This window comes from Phasianus colchicus, chromosome 6 (assembly GCF_987193195.1).
Source record: "Phasianus colchicus chromosome 6, bPhaCol1.hap1.1, whole genome shotgun sequence".
In the NCBI taxonomy this organism is placed as follows: Eukaryota; Metazoa; Chordata; class Aves; order Galliformes; family Phasianidae; genus Phasianus; species Phasianus colchicus.
Genome location: NC_143441.1, coordinates 49,193,191 through 49,209,009, shown reverse-complemented (window position 1 = coordinate 49,209,009; position 15,819 = coordinate 49,193,191). Strand labels below are relative to the sequence as shown.

Here is a 15,819-nt window from a genome sequence, read left to right as displayed (position 1 = left end):
TACAGACTGTATGTTTTAACCGTCAGATCATCCATCATTCCTGTTCATCTGAGACACCTCATACTCACAGTGTCAGGTTTGGGTGAGGAATTCCCTTCATTCATCAGCTCATTTGAGCATCCATTACAGACAGCATGTTGGAGCTGGTCTGAGATGGGTCTGGTGAGTGTGAGTTCCTCATGTTTCAAATAGGCTTCACACAGCACCTGAAGAATACAAGCTTTAAAAGAAACAGGAATCACAGAATCATAGAATCACCAAGGTTAGAAAAGACCTCCAAGATCATCCAGTCCAACAATCCAGCTATCACCAATAGTTCCCCACTAAACCATGTCCCTCAGTACAACATCTAAACTTCTCTTGAACATGGAAGCAATAGCTGTGCAGCTTCAGTCCCATGTTTCAGTGCCATCTTCCCTGCTGTCCCAGTGGTGATCATGGATTCACCCAGGATAGCTTTGATCTACCTCAGTGAGGTGCTCAGCGCTGAGAAGTGTCACTATGGGTTTCTCACCAGCTGTGCAAGCTCACCTCAGGCCCTGTATAGTTTCCACAGTAGCAGAACCACGTTGAGGTCTACTCTACAACAACATCACTGCTATTAATACCCAAGCTTTAGCCTGCCAATGGTAAAAAGGGAATAAGAGCGCTCCTTAAATTTTGAGGGATGCAGTGAAGGTAAGTTCTTTAAGGATGGGAAAACATTCAGAGAATGATATCAGTATTGTCTAAATTTAGCTAAATTTATAATCCAGATGAATTTATAATCTAAAGCAGAGCTAGTTGTCTGGTCTCACTTTATAACTAATGAAAAGAACTATGTATTTTTCATCTCATCACAGTATCTGCCTTACTTTGGATATCTGCTTTAGGAGATGAATCATGACTTTTGACCATACTGAGTGGTTCTCTCTTGGTCAGGAAGAGAATTGGGGTTGGTAGCTGAGGTATAATACCTACTGTAATTTTGAAGACTTACCTGGCTGCTTAGGTTAGGGAACTGAATTGCTCTCAAGACCCAACAGTAAGTTCAGTAGGAGATCCTGTAGTAATAGAGATCAAGAGGAATATCCAGAAATTGGTCTAACTACTTTATTTCAGGCTCTAACTTTGAGTCTTGTCTGCCAGTGCTTTGCAGAAAAAAAGTTACATTTGGTGTTAGGAGCATTTCCAGCCTTTCCTCCCATTGTGTTTTAGGATTCCTGTTATCTGTCTTTTGCTTATATACATGCATATTCCAGCTAGAGGCCCTGGGCTCCCTCTACGGTCTATGCAAAAAATATGAACTTAGGATTCATCTAGCCTGTTGTAAGTATCTGCTTGAGGATGATGCTTCCATTGACTGTACTGGGAGCCCACAGGCTCAGGTATGTCTGCACCGCAGATGCCAGTGTTCAGTTAGATGGTCTGGGGTTCTCCATCATATACAAGGAAAGCAGAGACAGCTGCCTGTGACAGGTCTCTGTAAGACAACCATCAGGAGCATCCATTCTGAGGGCTTGATTTCACTGTCTTAAGCTTAGATAGGTATTGCCATTTGAAATGCTATGGCATATTTGAGACATCAGATATGAGAGGTGAGGTGTGAGAAACCCACTTTCCTCAGAGTGCAGTACTCAGGACAGTACTGACTGAACTAGACGCACACCTGTAGTAATCCGAATCGAGCCCTGTGTTCCAATGGCTCAACAACAGCTGTCATCATTTTTCTCAGTGCTGTATAGTGTCCCTTTACCGAGGACACCTGTTCATTCCGTGTGTTCATGCCCTTTCCTCTCCTTTTTTTTTTTTTTTTTCACCAGGTCCGTTCTGCTGCCAGGAAAAGATGGCACCGCTGGCAGGACCATCACTCGCTCCGTGTGCGTGTGGCACGTGCCATGTCCATCCCCACATCCCCAACACGGATCAGCTTCCATAGCATCAAACAGACCGCAGCTGTGTGATACACCCTGCACATATATGCACCACCTGGTGGCCTTCAGGGTTCTTTCTTCAGTCTCCCCAAACTCCTCCTTTCTTCAGACTTCCTTCCTTTATTCTGCACTGCGCTTTTTTGGCAACGAGGTGCCCGTCGTATTGTTGTGGACTCTCATTTCCCGTGTTCATGATGCTGCTTTAAGACAACCGGGCTAAAAGCCTCCTGGAGTAAAGGGTGGCAAAGCAGATTCAAGGAAGAGATTTAACACTGACTGCACCTTGAGGAAGTCCACAGCACAGTCTAAAACAGCACAGTGGCAGCAACAATAAATTCATTCTCTTTTTTTTTTTTCCTTCGTTTTTTCCTCCCATAGTGTGGCGAACAAAACTATTTTTGACACACTGCCCATCTCACCTGTACATTGGTTCCCGATGATTTCAACAGATTTCGTGTGTAGATAGCCCATCTCATTGTCGGTTCTTTGTAAAAGTTTCTTCTCTGCAAGAAAAAGAGTATCTGAGAAATGCTGTGAAGAATCCGAATTTATCTACCTTCCCTGTTTCTCCCTTTGATAGACTGGGAGTTGGCCAGGGCATTGCTGGACTGTTATACATGGGGTGTTTTGCCTTGCAAGAACCCTTCCCTGTTCATGCATAAGATGTTGAAAAGGACAGCAGTATCTCTAGATAGCTCTATCAAGTATCCTTAACCCTCTCACCCCCGTATTTTCCACACAATGTAAGTAGCCTTTGGGGAAGTGTTTGGTTTTAGCTAAGAGGATTGGGCTGGGGAAGGACAGCAGGACATGATTTCTGGGTTTAAAAAATAGAAAAGGGAAGCACTGTAAAAAAACAATCAACCGTGAGAAGAGGATGTTTGCATTCTGAAGATAGTGCTATATGCTGCACAAAGATTATCTACTCAGCATTTTGAACTAGAGCAGTTGTATCTACTAGGCTTTTTATGTGATGTTCAGAAATACTGTATATTTTCAATAATAAACACTACTCTGGGTTGGTTTCAATAAAACCAGGCATCATTTTCTTTACTCTGGGAAGAAAAAGGAGCCCAGACTACCTGTAGACTTGAGATTGTTCTTGTATCCAAGATTAAAAAAGAACTCCAGTTTCAGGATAATATCTGGGGAGTCCAGGGACCAGAACTGCAACCAAAGAATTGCCAGATCTGAACCTAGATGTTGTTAGTCATGCTTCTTTCTAGCCACATGGTGTGGCTAAAGAAATAAGTCTTATAGAGACTCTGTGGGCTGAACAGCCCAAACGTTAGCAGGAGTGCAGTAATCAATACAGCTGACTTCAAATCCATATTGTCCAGACCAAACCCAGATGTCTGGCAGCTGAAGAAGTGAACTAATGTCTCTATCAATAGACACTCAGCTTTCACAACCTTACAGTAAACCACTGGAATGCATCAGTGCTAAATTACTTGGGGCACCAACCTCATACCAGTGTTCTCAGGGCTGTTTCTAGGATGCCTTATTTTCACTCACAGTAAATACTCACCAAGCATTCAACATCAGCACTAGATGAAGACACCTTCAAGCAGTGGGATGGTTGCCCAGTGAGGGTGCTCCATCTCCGTCTCTGAACATTATTCCCTGAATTATTCTCAAGCTGTACTACTGTTAACAAAGGAATGAACATGAGCACGCTGTAGCTGCTGTATTTCTTTCAGGTGCACATCAGGGGGGCTTGGAAATTTGCTCATTCTCTGTCTTCAAAAGAAGCTTCTTCCATTGCTTTCTCCTGGTAAGGGTGCAAAGATGAATCAAGTCTCATCTGCTTTAGGCAAGACTCTCTCCCTGCTACTGCAATACCTTTCATTTTCATTTCTCCCTTCAACAAAATAATCACTCAGCGCACGAATTTGGGATGATTCAGATGTGCCTTCTGGATCAGCAGAACTCTCAGTGTGCCAGGAAAATGGCTGTGGATATGATGGAGTGACAAAACGTTTGTGTGTGTTTGCATAGCAGTCTATGCGTCGGTACGCGCACATCTGCTTGCAGGTGGGTGAATGTGTGTCTGTGTACGTGAACGAAAGCAGAAAAGTTACATCAGATTTACAGCATACTGTTCAGGAAGAAAAGGAGGTTTCTTGGTTTTAGTGAGTTATTATGGAAATGAGCATCCGTGAACACTGAAGTACTTGAAACAGAATTCATAAGAGCTCTTCCAGGAAAAACTTGAAGTTCTGAGTGTTGCAGATAATACACATGCTAAATGCCATGTGAGAACAAGTGTAAGCTCACTTTGGATCTGGACTAATTGCTTCTTTCTGATGCTGTTTAAGCCTTTTCAACCCCTTTGCAGCTTGCAGTGGAAAGGACATCCTGTGTTCTCCTGACTGTGGCCTCTGGGAGTCAGCAATGCTGCACTGCATTTCCATGGATGCGAGGCTCTCAGCTGAGGGATTGTTTTTGATACTGAGATTTGTGTCAGATGGCAAACGCCATTTGAAGTGCATGGCACATGGTGTCCTTCTCTGATGTCTTTTACTTCCAGACTGAGCTCCAGCCCCCATGAGGTACCAGTAAAAACCCTCTGCACCGGGGACAGATGGTCATTAAGCATTGATATCAGCCGTTCCACGGGAACACATATGGACTGTTCTGGTCACCAGATCACAGCAGAGTGGTTTTCAAAAGTCAAAATGCCAAAAAAGAAGAAAATGAAGATCTGCCATTCTGAACAGACTGTTGGATCCACTCTGTTGGATGATGAGAAAAAGAAAGAGGCATGGAACCATTCTGTGAGACCATATGTCCATACACTGGGAAATCATAGAATCATAGAAAGACAAGGTTGGAAAGGACCTACAAGATCATCTTGTCCAACCATCCCCCTATCACCATTACTTTCCACTCAGCTACTAAACCATGTCTTGTAGCACCTCATCCAGATGCCTCTTGAACACTGCCAGGGTTGGTGACTCCACCACCTGCCTGAGCAGGGAGATTGAAGGATGTACTTCCAGGGCACCAAGGTCAATATGGCTTAAGAACCAGAGGAAGAAAGAAGGAACCACTGCTTTCTGCAGAGTGACTCTGTGCTCAGGTGAAGATGTTAAGGTCTCAAGCAAATAGGTGATGTTCCCTGGAGGAGGTCTCAAGGATGAACACAGCAAATAGGCGATGTCTTCTAGAGGAGTCTTCCTAGAATGGGGAAGGGGCTCTGAGCAGCAGCCATGCCAAGGTTTCTCTTCAGCATATGGAGAAGTTAACCTTCTCAGGACTCCCAGCATCCCGACAGTAGCAGGCATCAGAAAAGAAGGTTTGGGACAGCCTTTTGCTGCCTCACGTGTTCTGTGCTGCAAACAGAAGTTTGCTTCATCAAACAGTCCCCATAGACTTTCCTCTTAGTTCACGGAGAGAAGCCAGTACTTTGGAGATCACGGTCCTCTGAGCTCCCCACCCAGAAAGTGGCATTTACCCATGCAAAAAGAATGTTGTAGGTTCATAAATATGAAGACTTCACTGAAATCCTTCAGATTTTCATGGATTAGTTCATTTAATTCCTTTTCTCATTTAATGCAGAACAGCTGGAAGATAGCTGCATCTCCAGAGAAACTTCTGGAAAACAAAGCACACCTACAAATGGTGGACTGGTAGCAAAATATGTGGTTAAAACAAAAAACATGCACGTTGGAGTTATTATTGCATTGAAGTATACATCAGTTTCTTACATTTCTCCACGTGCTAATTAACGTAGCAGGAGGAAAATGCTTCCGATTAGTATAATTGCCACAGAGCACTGCTGTAGTGACCTTCAACTATGAAAAGCCAGAGCTTTAAAAAAGAACTCATAAAACTTTAATGAGTTCCCCAGATGCTAACGAGCAGGCCAGCTTCCATTAAAGGTATCAGTGCTCCGCTGTCTCCAAAGGCTGAGAAATGAACATCTGACCCTTCTGACACATCTCTCCTCAGTGCTCCCAGGCTGCACAGGGCCGTGTCAGAGGCTGAACCCATTAATTGCACTCTGGATATCAGCGTGTGCCAAATGACTGATTTCGTCTTCTGGGGGAGAAAACTGACAAATTATAAAGCTGCCAGCAAGGTCATGTGAAACAGTAACAACACTCTGCAGGGATGCTTTGCTCAGAACCCAGTAGTGTTTTCTTGGCACGGCTGCTAATGAGCTGCCTGATCCAGGCTGAGCAGGGAGCAGAGCTAACCTGGCTCATCCCAGTGCTCACCAGCCACATCCAGCCTGAGAGCACATGTAGATGGTGGAAGCTTCTGAACGTCCTTCAGATGTCTTGCTTGTGATTTAGGGGTTGACTCAGTGTGACCTTGGCCATACTCATTGACTGCTGGCTTACAGCTCAGCAATTCACTCACTGGTCAGCTAAAGGACTCACTGCTCCACAACCCTGTCCATCCATGGGTACCGAATCATTAGCTAATCCTCTTCAGGGTCTGAAGCAGGGGTTGTTTCTCCCTCTCACAAGGAAAGCAGCATCTTAGCCAACTCAGCAGCAGCACACAACCAAGGCAGTTAGGAGCCCTGGGACACCCTGAGTGCTGCCCAGCTCCAGGTTTGCTTATGAGATCTGCTGATTGCTGTGATTTCATATCTTATGGGCATCCCTGCCAGTCTCTTCTCCTTGCCTGCTATCCAGGCTGGGAATTGCTCCATTCTCAGTGTGTGCATGCATTTCAGATAAGCCATCAGGTTTGAAGAGCCTCTCCTCAGTGAAAAGATTATACGTCATTTTGGGAGATGAAAAAAAACAAACAAACCACAACTCCACCAACTACTCATCCTGTACTGTGTTGCCACAATAGCAACACTCGAGGGAAAGTTGGAGTTCGCTCTGAATAGCTAATGATGCCTTTTCTTGGCCCTCAGTTTGTTTGCATGTATATATAGAACCACACATTTTTATAATCCTGTTGCTTAAGAAGATGTCTTGTGGCTAGAGGATGACTCACAGAGCAAGAAACTCTCAGAAAGCAAATAAGTGCTAAATTGGGAATAGGACCCCTGTGCACTCTCTCCACCACTTCTGTAGACTTTTGGTGTCACTCCAAGGAAGATTCTTTTCTTTTTTCCTCTATTAGATTCTTCATCCATTTGTCCAGCTGAGCACTTAGAAGTTCTCTGGGGCGCAGACCTCTCGTGGTGGATGTCCATAAAACATCCAGCACCTAACGCAGCATGGGCTCTTTTTCAAAACCAAAATACAAAAAATATAATAATCTGAGAGGTGTACAGTTCAGTGCACATCTGCAACCTGGCATACAGCTCTGGGTCAGAGCAGTGACTCATCACAGACAGCAGAAGTATGAGTCGTGTCCATTGTGCGAACAACAAGCCCTGCTAGAAGTCGTTGATGAACACACTCATCAACCACTTGAGTTGCTCATAAATAATGTGAAAATAAATAATTTTTCAAGCTATCAACCACTGTTGGGATCTAGGCATGCAGATGGACACCTAATGGGACTTTCAGACATCTCTTCATAGGCTGAGCGTGGAATTCTCATTGACTTCTGGTGAAGCTGAGCACCGATCAGATTTAGAACCATAGAACCGTGGAATTCTTAAGGTCAGTCCTTTGGTGCATACATGTCTTTCAGCAACAAGTAGAAATGTCCCATGAACTGGACAGAAAGGCTCTGTCCCTTTGGATGTCATGGCTGTGTCCCTTTGGACAAACCCAGCCATGAAGCCGAGTGCTGAGCCGTCCGTATCACAGAAAGCTCCATTGCTCCATTGCATGGACAGAAATAACTAACTGCAGCCAAAGATTTACTGTTCTTCTGTTTTGATCAGTTCTATCTGACCCACCGAGAGCTTTGAAGATATGAATTGAGCTTTTGAACCCATAATCTTACAGGTTGGGAAAACAGCAAGGGACAGGAGAAGTGTTGTTCTTTTTCCCAAAGTCATCTTAGATTTCTTTGATGGTGGTGTATATGAAAATACTAAAAAAATTCCACTGTTTTTCACTTGTTTTTTTTTTCTCTCCTCAGATTTTTCTGTAAGCAGTGTTTTTGTTTTGCACAAGCTGGTATGTGCAGGTGATACCACTTACATATCTAGATCCATCCCCCAAATCAGTTTGTGTGGCTGAACCAGAACAACTTGACATTTTCCCAATAGTTAGCAAACTCGTGTCTCATTCCCAAAAGAGAATTTCACAGGAGCTGAGGCTATTCACAAAACTGAAGGGAAACAGGTGGTTCAAAATGCAGTTCCTGGTGACTAAGCACTGCGTTTCACAGGTCAGTGTAAACACTGGCTTTTCATTTAAAAAAAAAAAATAATTCTAAATTTGACCAAGATTTAGAGAGGGAGAAAGGATTTTCAAAGCTACTCATGTGAAATAAGAAGGAAATTCATTACCTGGTGCTTTCTTCTGTTTTTCCCAGTTTTTCTGGCATTTGTAGGTTAGCAGAGAAAGCTGAGATGTTTACATGAATGTCTACAGACTTAATCCTCGCACAAATACCTTGTAAAATGGACTTGTGGAAATGGGAAATTCTTACTGGTCTTTCCTTTCTGCTTTAGACATCAGAGATGAAAACTGTTTAACTAGTTGTTTGGTCAGTCTGTCATGCATTGCCTGTTCCCAACAGGATGCATCATGGTTGGCTTTCCTTTCAGGAGGTCAGCAGCCTATGGAGGAGATGTACCACTGCAGTGGCCATGACTCTTATGTCTCCTCCCCAACCTGCCCAACCAGCACGTGACAAATTTTTTTCCAAAAAGGGGGGAGGTGGGGCACTGAGGGACACGGTAAGTGGGCATGGGGGGTGGGTTGGGGCTGGGCTAAAGGTCTTAGAGGTCTTTTCCAACCTTTATAATTCTATGATTCTATGAAAACACAGATTTATTTCAGAACTCAAAAGCCACATCATCTTTGGACATACAGACAGATGCCTGGCTTGTACAGTTCACCCATATGACAGTGTTTTTTGTTAGAGATATTGGCACCACTGGAAAATGCCAGCAAGCTTTGGTCACATAATTTCTCCTTCTTCATGTACAATACACTGTGGTTTTATTTGTCTTACATTCAAATTTCGCTAGAGAAACATAACGTTTAGCTTTTTACAGAGTCCTTCTCCTACTCCCTCCCACCAGACAGCACCCAGCACACCCTTAATACATCCAAGGCTTTTTTCTCCTGGATTTTGTTAGCCAGCTTGAGTACGTGGCAAATGCTGAATGGTCAGAAGGCATAGGAAACTCCATGGAAAGTAGTCCTGGAGCTGGAGTAGGCAATGATGTTCTTGCGTTGGTCATGGGCAGCTCCTTATGTGCAAGGGATAAGTAGCAGGGGACAAAACACAAACGTCCAATGCCATAACCAATCAAGTTGCTTGAAGGTTGTGATTCAGATTTATATTTTCTCACTGTAGAACCTTTGAGATTATTCTCCTTGCATGTTTTCCATGCTCACTGCTAAATACCCGTGACTAGCAGTACATCTCCACAAGTATGCTGTTCTTCAGGCAAGACTTCACCTTGCTGTTAACAGCAAGCTTGCTTGCTCATCCTCATTCATTTCCCCCTCTCAGTGTATAAATGTTTTCAAAGCATTTTTGCTTTTGTCAGCACTGACAAATATTAGGAAGTTGCTTGCGAAGCAATAAAGACAAAATGTTGCAAATGTTGCATTTTATCAAAGTTTCCAACTTCAAAAATCTTCCAGGAAGGTTGTAGTTCCCCTCCTGCTGAACCCACATAGGCAGAGATGTGAAAAGAAACAAATTCAATCTGCCACCCCCTCCACTTTACTCCAAAGGACTGAAAGGAAAGCCTGAAGCTTCTGCAGACCTCAACCTCATCAAGCGACTCCTTCAATAAATCAGCCCTTCCCACACGTTCTGAAATTACATTAGCTCCTAGCCACAAGACATTTATGATTCACACAGGACAGGCTCCTTGGGAAATGATTACAAGCAGTCCCATCTGCAGCATAACACCAAAAGTCTGTGCAGTCAAAGGCAGTTAAAAAAGAGATACATCAAAGCTCCCGAAACATGCTTCAGCAAGAAAGGATCACACGTTTTTCCTTTGTCAGTGACTCGTCAGCACCATTTTGAATGGTGTTATTTATTGGTTATTCCCGTACAAAATAACAACCCAAACAGTCAAACTGTCTCAACTTACTGTTTACAGACAATTTGTTGGAAAGACAGTGTCTGTGTACTCCTTGAGAATCCCATATATCCCACCTGTGCCTTGCTGAAAGAATCATCCCCTTTTCTTGGTCCAGATCACTTCTCTCTCCAGAACCATGTGAAAGACTCGTACTGTTCATGTGTAGGTTTTGGCCATTGGGTGACCCTATATTGGTGTTGGCCATTCGGTGGTGATATTCCTGCTGGCCATAAGAGGAGTTTGGAGGCTGACTTGTAGACACCTGCATGTACAAAGATACGTCTCTCAAGCTACATCTCAGAAGCTGGTTGACTTGCCTACACTTAGCTGCCAAGGGCATCCGAGGTGGTCTATTATGTCTGAAACATCCACATGGATGACAGTGTGGGAAACCAGAGGCTGAGTGGGTCTCCAAAGGCAGTAGATACCCGTAGGTGAATTGCTTGTTTAGGGCTTTTCTGTATCAGGAGTGCTGTGTGACACTATCATTTTGTGTCAAGCCAAAGAAAACCACTTCGTATTTATTTAGGCTCTCTTGTACCTTCTGCTCTTCATCTGCAGTTGAAATGCTTTGATTACCCTGAATTAGTCATCCAATTTTCATCCCTTTGTCATGTCCTAAATGAAGACTTCTATTCATTTTGTTATTTCATCACAGCTTTGGGTGGCACTGGGGAAAGAAGAGGGAATGCCCACAGAGTTATTTCTCACCACGCTGTGACAACTAATCCAGGACAGTGCAGCAAGAAGAGACCAGCACATGCAAACTCAGATGTGGGTTTGGTGCTGGCTTCATCTGACGAGACAGCAGTGTCAGGGAAGGGGGCAAAGTAATAAAGAAATGGACAGCGTGACACCATCATGTTTTCTGTCATACAGGCAGCTGTTGCATGCTGGACTCACACCCCTATGAAGGGATTGCAGTTCTAACAGAAAAAGACACTCTGGAGTCCACCATCACCAAATTCTCTAGCACCAAGTTACTCACAAGGAATGAAAAATACCATGTCTTACTTTAGTAGATGTGTTAGAAGGTCATGTTTCCCAAGATGGAGATAAGAGCATGCCTCTTCTCCAGCAGCACGACAGCATTTCACCTTCAGGAGCTCAGCAGATGCAGGTGAGACCTGGCTCCCATCTGGTTTGGGGATCCAGGAGCCTGTACACAACTCCCACTGACATTATCAGCAACGACATGGGTGACACTGTACCAGATCCCACAGGTCTCACTGCCACATGTACTCCCAGATGCCTCCCCAGTGATGCTCCCATTTCTCCTGCACCCACCTATTGCCCATCGTTCCTGCTCACTGTGTTTCCTCTACTAGGAGTCTGAAGCCCATATGTAGGACAGCCTCTGCCCTGCTGTGCTTGTTCCCCAGGAGCCACCAAATAATATTTCAGTAGCAGCATCATTACAGTCCCTCATTCACAGTTCAGAGTGAAGAACAAAGTGAACATCAAAGCTTCTCCACTGGGAAGCAACAACCCTCACATCTGACCTCCTGTCATGTTCATTATCTCCTATTCTCTACATTGAAATTCCAGATTGTGCAGCAAGTACACTGAACATAATATAATACTTTATTGACTTTCGTAGAGGCTTCACATACATAATACTCTTTCTGCATTACACCTCTTGTGTTATTGGTGAATACTTGATTACTGATACTTGCAGAATCCATGCACATCATTTTTTCTTGGGTAATGCATTTCAACACTTAGCCTTGTTGATGAAAAAATAAAATTGCTTACGTCTCAGCTAAACTGCAGAAACCTCTACCCTAGCAATCTTTCTCCCCAGAGACACTGGGGATGCACCTGACTGTAGATGCCCTCAGCCTAGAAGCTGTATTAGAGCAAGTCAGACCAGGCTCTGGTCTGTAGGGTCAGTAGAGGCTGCAAGAATAAATGAATATTGGATTCTGCTTGTGTAGAAAAGTTTAAAATTGAGATCTCATCTGAGAATAAGTAAAGACTGACTCCATTAGAATATGCATGACTAAGCTATAGTGTGTTTGGATCTAATGCTGCGTCCTAAGGACTCTCTGACTTTCTGAAACCAATGAACTGTGCATGCATCCCCCATGCCCAGCTCTCTGCATCCCCCTCTCTTACCATCTCAAACACTGGCCATGACAATCTCCATCTGACCGTGGTTTTCAGTGAACTTCTGTTCATTGTAAGAAGGTAAACGTGCAAGAAGGTAAACAAAGCAGGGCTTCACAATTTGCCCAGCGCAGGATTTGGCAGCGGTCTTCTCTGTTGGGTTTATTAGATAATGCAAACACAGCCTAGATCAAGAGTCATTACATCATGTTTTGCCAGCACAAATTCACTGTAAGTAAAGAATAATTAGTTGGTTCAATTATTGCTCAGCAGAAAATTGAAAGAAAATTGAAATTCAAGTTTTTATACAAATTAGTAAATGCACAGGCAGCAGTATTTGATAGTCAGACATGTGGAAGCTAAAAAAAACCCTTTTCTTTCTCACATATGAATATTTTCCCCGATCTCTCGCTGCCAAATGTCTGTAGCCCTGTGGAGAAATCAGTGAGTTTAACTGACTCTTTTCTGTGCCATCTTGCCAGCTGGGTGCCTTCAGGAAGCACCCAGCTATCAACCAGAAAGGACCCAGGACTCTCTTGTCCCCATGATACAACTCTTAGAATCACAGAGTCATTAAGGTTGGAAAAAGACCTCTGAGATCACCAAGTCTAACCCCAACCCACCCCAACATGCCCAATGACCACATCCCTCAGTGCCACATCTCCATGGTTCTGGAACACCTCCAGAGATGGTGACCCCACCACCTCACTGGGCAGCCTGTGCCACTGCATCACCTTTCATATTGAGAGTAAATTATTCCTAATATCCAACCAAATATGCAAGTCTGACTGCTGTAGGGTGAGCATGGATTAATTTTTAGCCTTACCTGCATTTGCCATATTGTTTCTAACTTCTGCAAATAATGGCATTGTCATAATTATCATCATCATACTGCTATGTTAGTCTAGTTTTAACTGATCTAGCCTCGGTTCTGCCTGTGCTCGTATCTACTTTGCTGGAGAGCCATATATGATCACAAACCTTTCTCTTTGATTTCTTCTCTAGGTCATGATCAGATCTTCTTTTATCTTTTTTGTACTGGGGAGCCCAGAACTGGACACAGTACTCCAGATGAGGCCTTACCAGGGCAGAGTAGAGGGGGAGGATCGCCTCCCTCGACCTGCTGGCCACGCTCTTTTTTAATGCACCCCAGAGTGCCATTGACCCTCTTGGCCACAAGTGCACACTGCTGGCTCATGGCCAACCTGTCGTCCACCAGGACACCCAGGTCCCTCTCTGCAGAGCTCCTCTCCAGCAGGTCATCCCCCAACCTGTACCGGTGCATGCAAGTATTCCTCCCCAGATGCAAGACTCTACACTTGCCTTTGTTAAACCTCATCTGGTTTCTTACTGCTCAGCTCTCCAGCCTATCCAGGTCTCACAGAATCACAGAATTGCCAGGGTTGGAAGGGACCTCGAGGATCATGAATCTCCAACCCCCCTGCCACACACAGGGCCACCAACCTCAATATTTAATACCACTCCAGGCTGCCCAGGGCCCCATCCAACCTGGCCTTGAACACCTCCAAGGATGGGGCATCCACAGCCTCTCTGGGCAGCCTGTTCCAGTATCTCACCACTCTATCTGTAAAGAATTTCCCCCTGACGTCCAACCTAAATCTTCCCTTCCCTCAACTTAAAACCATTTCCCCTCATCCTGCAGTTATCAACCCTTTCAAAGAGTTGATTCCCCTCCCCTCACTGAATGGTATGACAGCCTTTAGGTGTGTCAGCCAATCCTCCCAACTTCATATCATCAGCAAACTTGCTATTCCAAGTCCATGTGTACAACACTACAGATCATCTCCAGTTTCTAAGCAATCACTGTCCTACATATGTCAGTGCTGTTGGATAGAAAGATTCATCTCATGTCACGCGGAATGTCCGTGATGTGGAAATCTACTTTTGAGCTGCTCAATCAATGCAGGGGAAAAGAATGGGCATTCTGTGGCCTCAACTCACTCATAGAATCATAGAATCATAGAATGGCCTGGGTTGAAAAAGATCACAGTGATCATCTAGTTTCAACCCCCTGCTGTGTGCAGGGTCACCAACCAGCAGACCAGGCTGCCCAGAGCCACATCCAGCCTGGTCTTGAATGCCTGCAGGGATGGGGCATCCACGACCTCCTTGGGCAATGAGTTCCAGCACTCATCCTCTTACAGATCCTGCCTCAGGTGTCTGGAGCTCTGTGAACTATGACATTGACTTCTGTATTAACAATAAAAAGATTCTCACTGAGCAGTCAAATAATTATATATGAGGAATAAATCCTTTATCCCTCAACACAGAAACAGTCCATATTCTGAACCTGTTTAAGCCCTCTAGGATCACCTAATTGATGTATCATCTCATTTTTACATTAGTACAATATGCAGTAATGATGAATCACACCTACAGTTTTCCACAGTGCTCCATTTGATCAAGGGTGGCAGAAGTGGGAGTAGAAAACAACTGATGTGGTCATCATCCCTCTTGAGAAAACCATTCCCTCAATCAGTCTGTCACTACAAATTTATTTTGTGAAGTGGGACACTGAAATATTTATTTTTTGCTATCAGCTCTATTCTTGAATGAGCATTTATTTGCACACACAAAAGCGCACAGCAAAAATAAAGTAAAATAATAAATCTGTTCTTAAGGAGTGGGGACAAAACCACCTCCAACTGAAAAAAGAAAAGCCCAGAAACTAAAAAAGAAAAAACAAAACAAAAAACAACCACACATTATTTCCTGCCTCTTTCCTATTCGACTTTTCCAAAGCTGACAGTAGGAGTGCTGTTCTTTTCTGTAAACATAGTTTCCTCTTCCTCTTCTTGCCAAAATTCTTGCCCCTTCAGTGTTGGTACAGCAGCATGGGCACAGCATTTCTGTTTCCAATCCCATGGACTGCAGTAAAAATAGAGAATCATCTTGGCAGGGAATTCCAAACAAGCTACCCCATGAAAATAAGGGAGACTTTCATCATGCCTTCATTTTTATGTTTGGCACCACTGCTGGTCAATAAATAGGTGGGGTTAAAATTGTAAGTGCAGCACCAATAGATGGCAATTCAACCATCCCAGCCAGGTTTGTTGTTGGATATTCTGCTCATCCTGTGAGGATGTACACTGTCACACCAGCTCATGGCACTTCCCTGAGTGGAAGCATCTCTGTTGAGTTAATTTCCCTGTGTCTGGGCAATCAGGAGTCTAGAGCATGTATTACCTCATCTCAACATGGGCATCTGAAATCAATTTTTAGGCATCTACCATGTCCGTTTCTCCCTGCTGGCAGTGAAGGGAGCTGAAGAGGACTGGCCCCTCTGTAGACATTTATGAGGATGTCCAATAAATCACACTGGTCTGGCTGTTGATGTGGTTGCACACAACCCACACAAGACCTGCTCCACGCAGATGAGGATTCAAGGCACTCGCTGGGAGCAAGTCTGTAACCACAGCAGCAACACAGGATAATGTAAAACTGGCATGCTATAAAACTGTAAGTAGCAGCAATTTGGTTGTATTTAAATGCTTTGTTGACTTAGGACTGCAATTAGGGGGGTGGGACGGAAACAGGCTTTTTTTATCTGTTCAAAGTCTTGCTAAACATTTTCAATTTAACAAAGCATCGGTACAGCCATGAAACCAGTCCTGAAAACCCATTTTTCCTGGT

At 44.0% G+C, this 15,819-nt stretch overlaps 1 protein-coding gene across 2 annotated transcripts in view; it reads left to right on the top strand.

The window, feature by feature from the left end:
• The window catches only part of CRHR2 (corticotropin releasing hormone receptor 2), a 131,902-nt gene extending 128,976 nt beyond the window's left edge, over positions 1–2,926 (top strand). For both annotated transcript variants that reach the window (XM_090143222.1, XM_031607844.2), the window contains exon 13: positions 1,803–2,926. In XM_090143222.1, coding sequence (XP_089999348.1) covers positions 1,803–1,943 — 141 coding nt within the window. In that variant the 3' untranslated portion in view covers positions 1,944–2,926. The remainder of the gene's footprint in view (positions 1–1,802) is intronic.
• Positions 2,927–15,819: the final 12,893 nt, after the last annotated feature.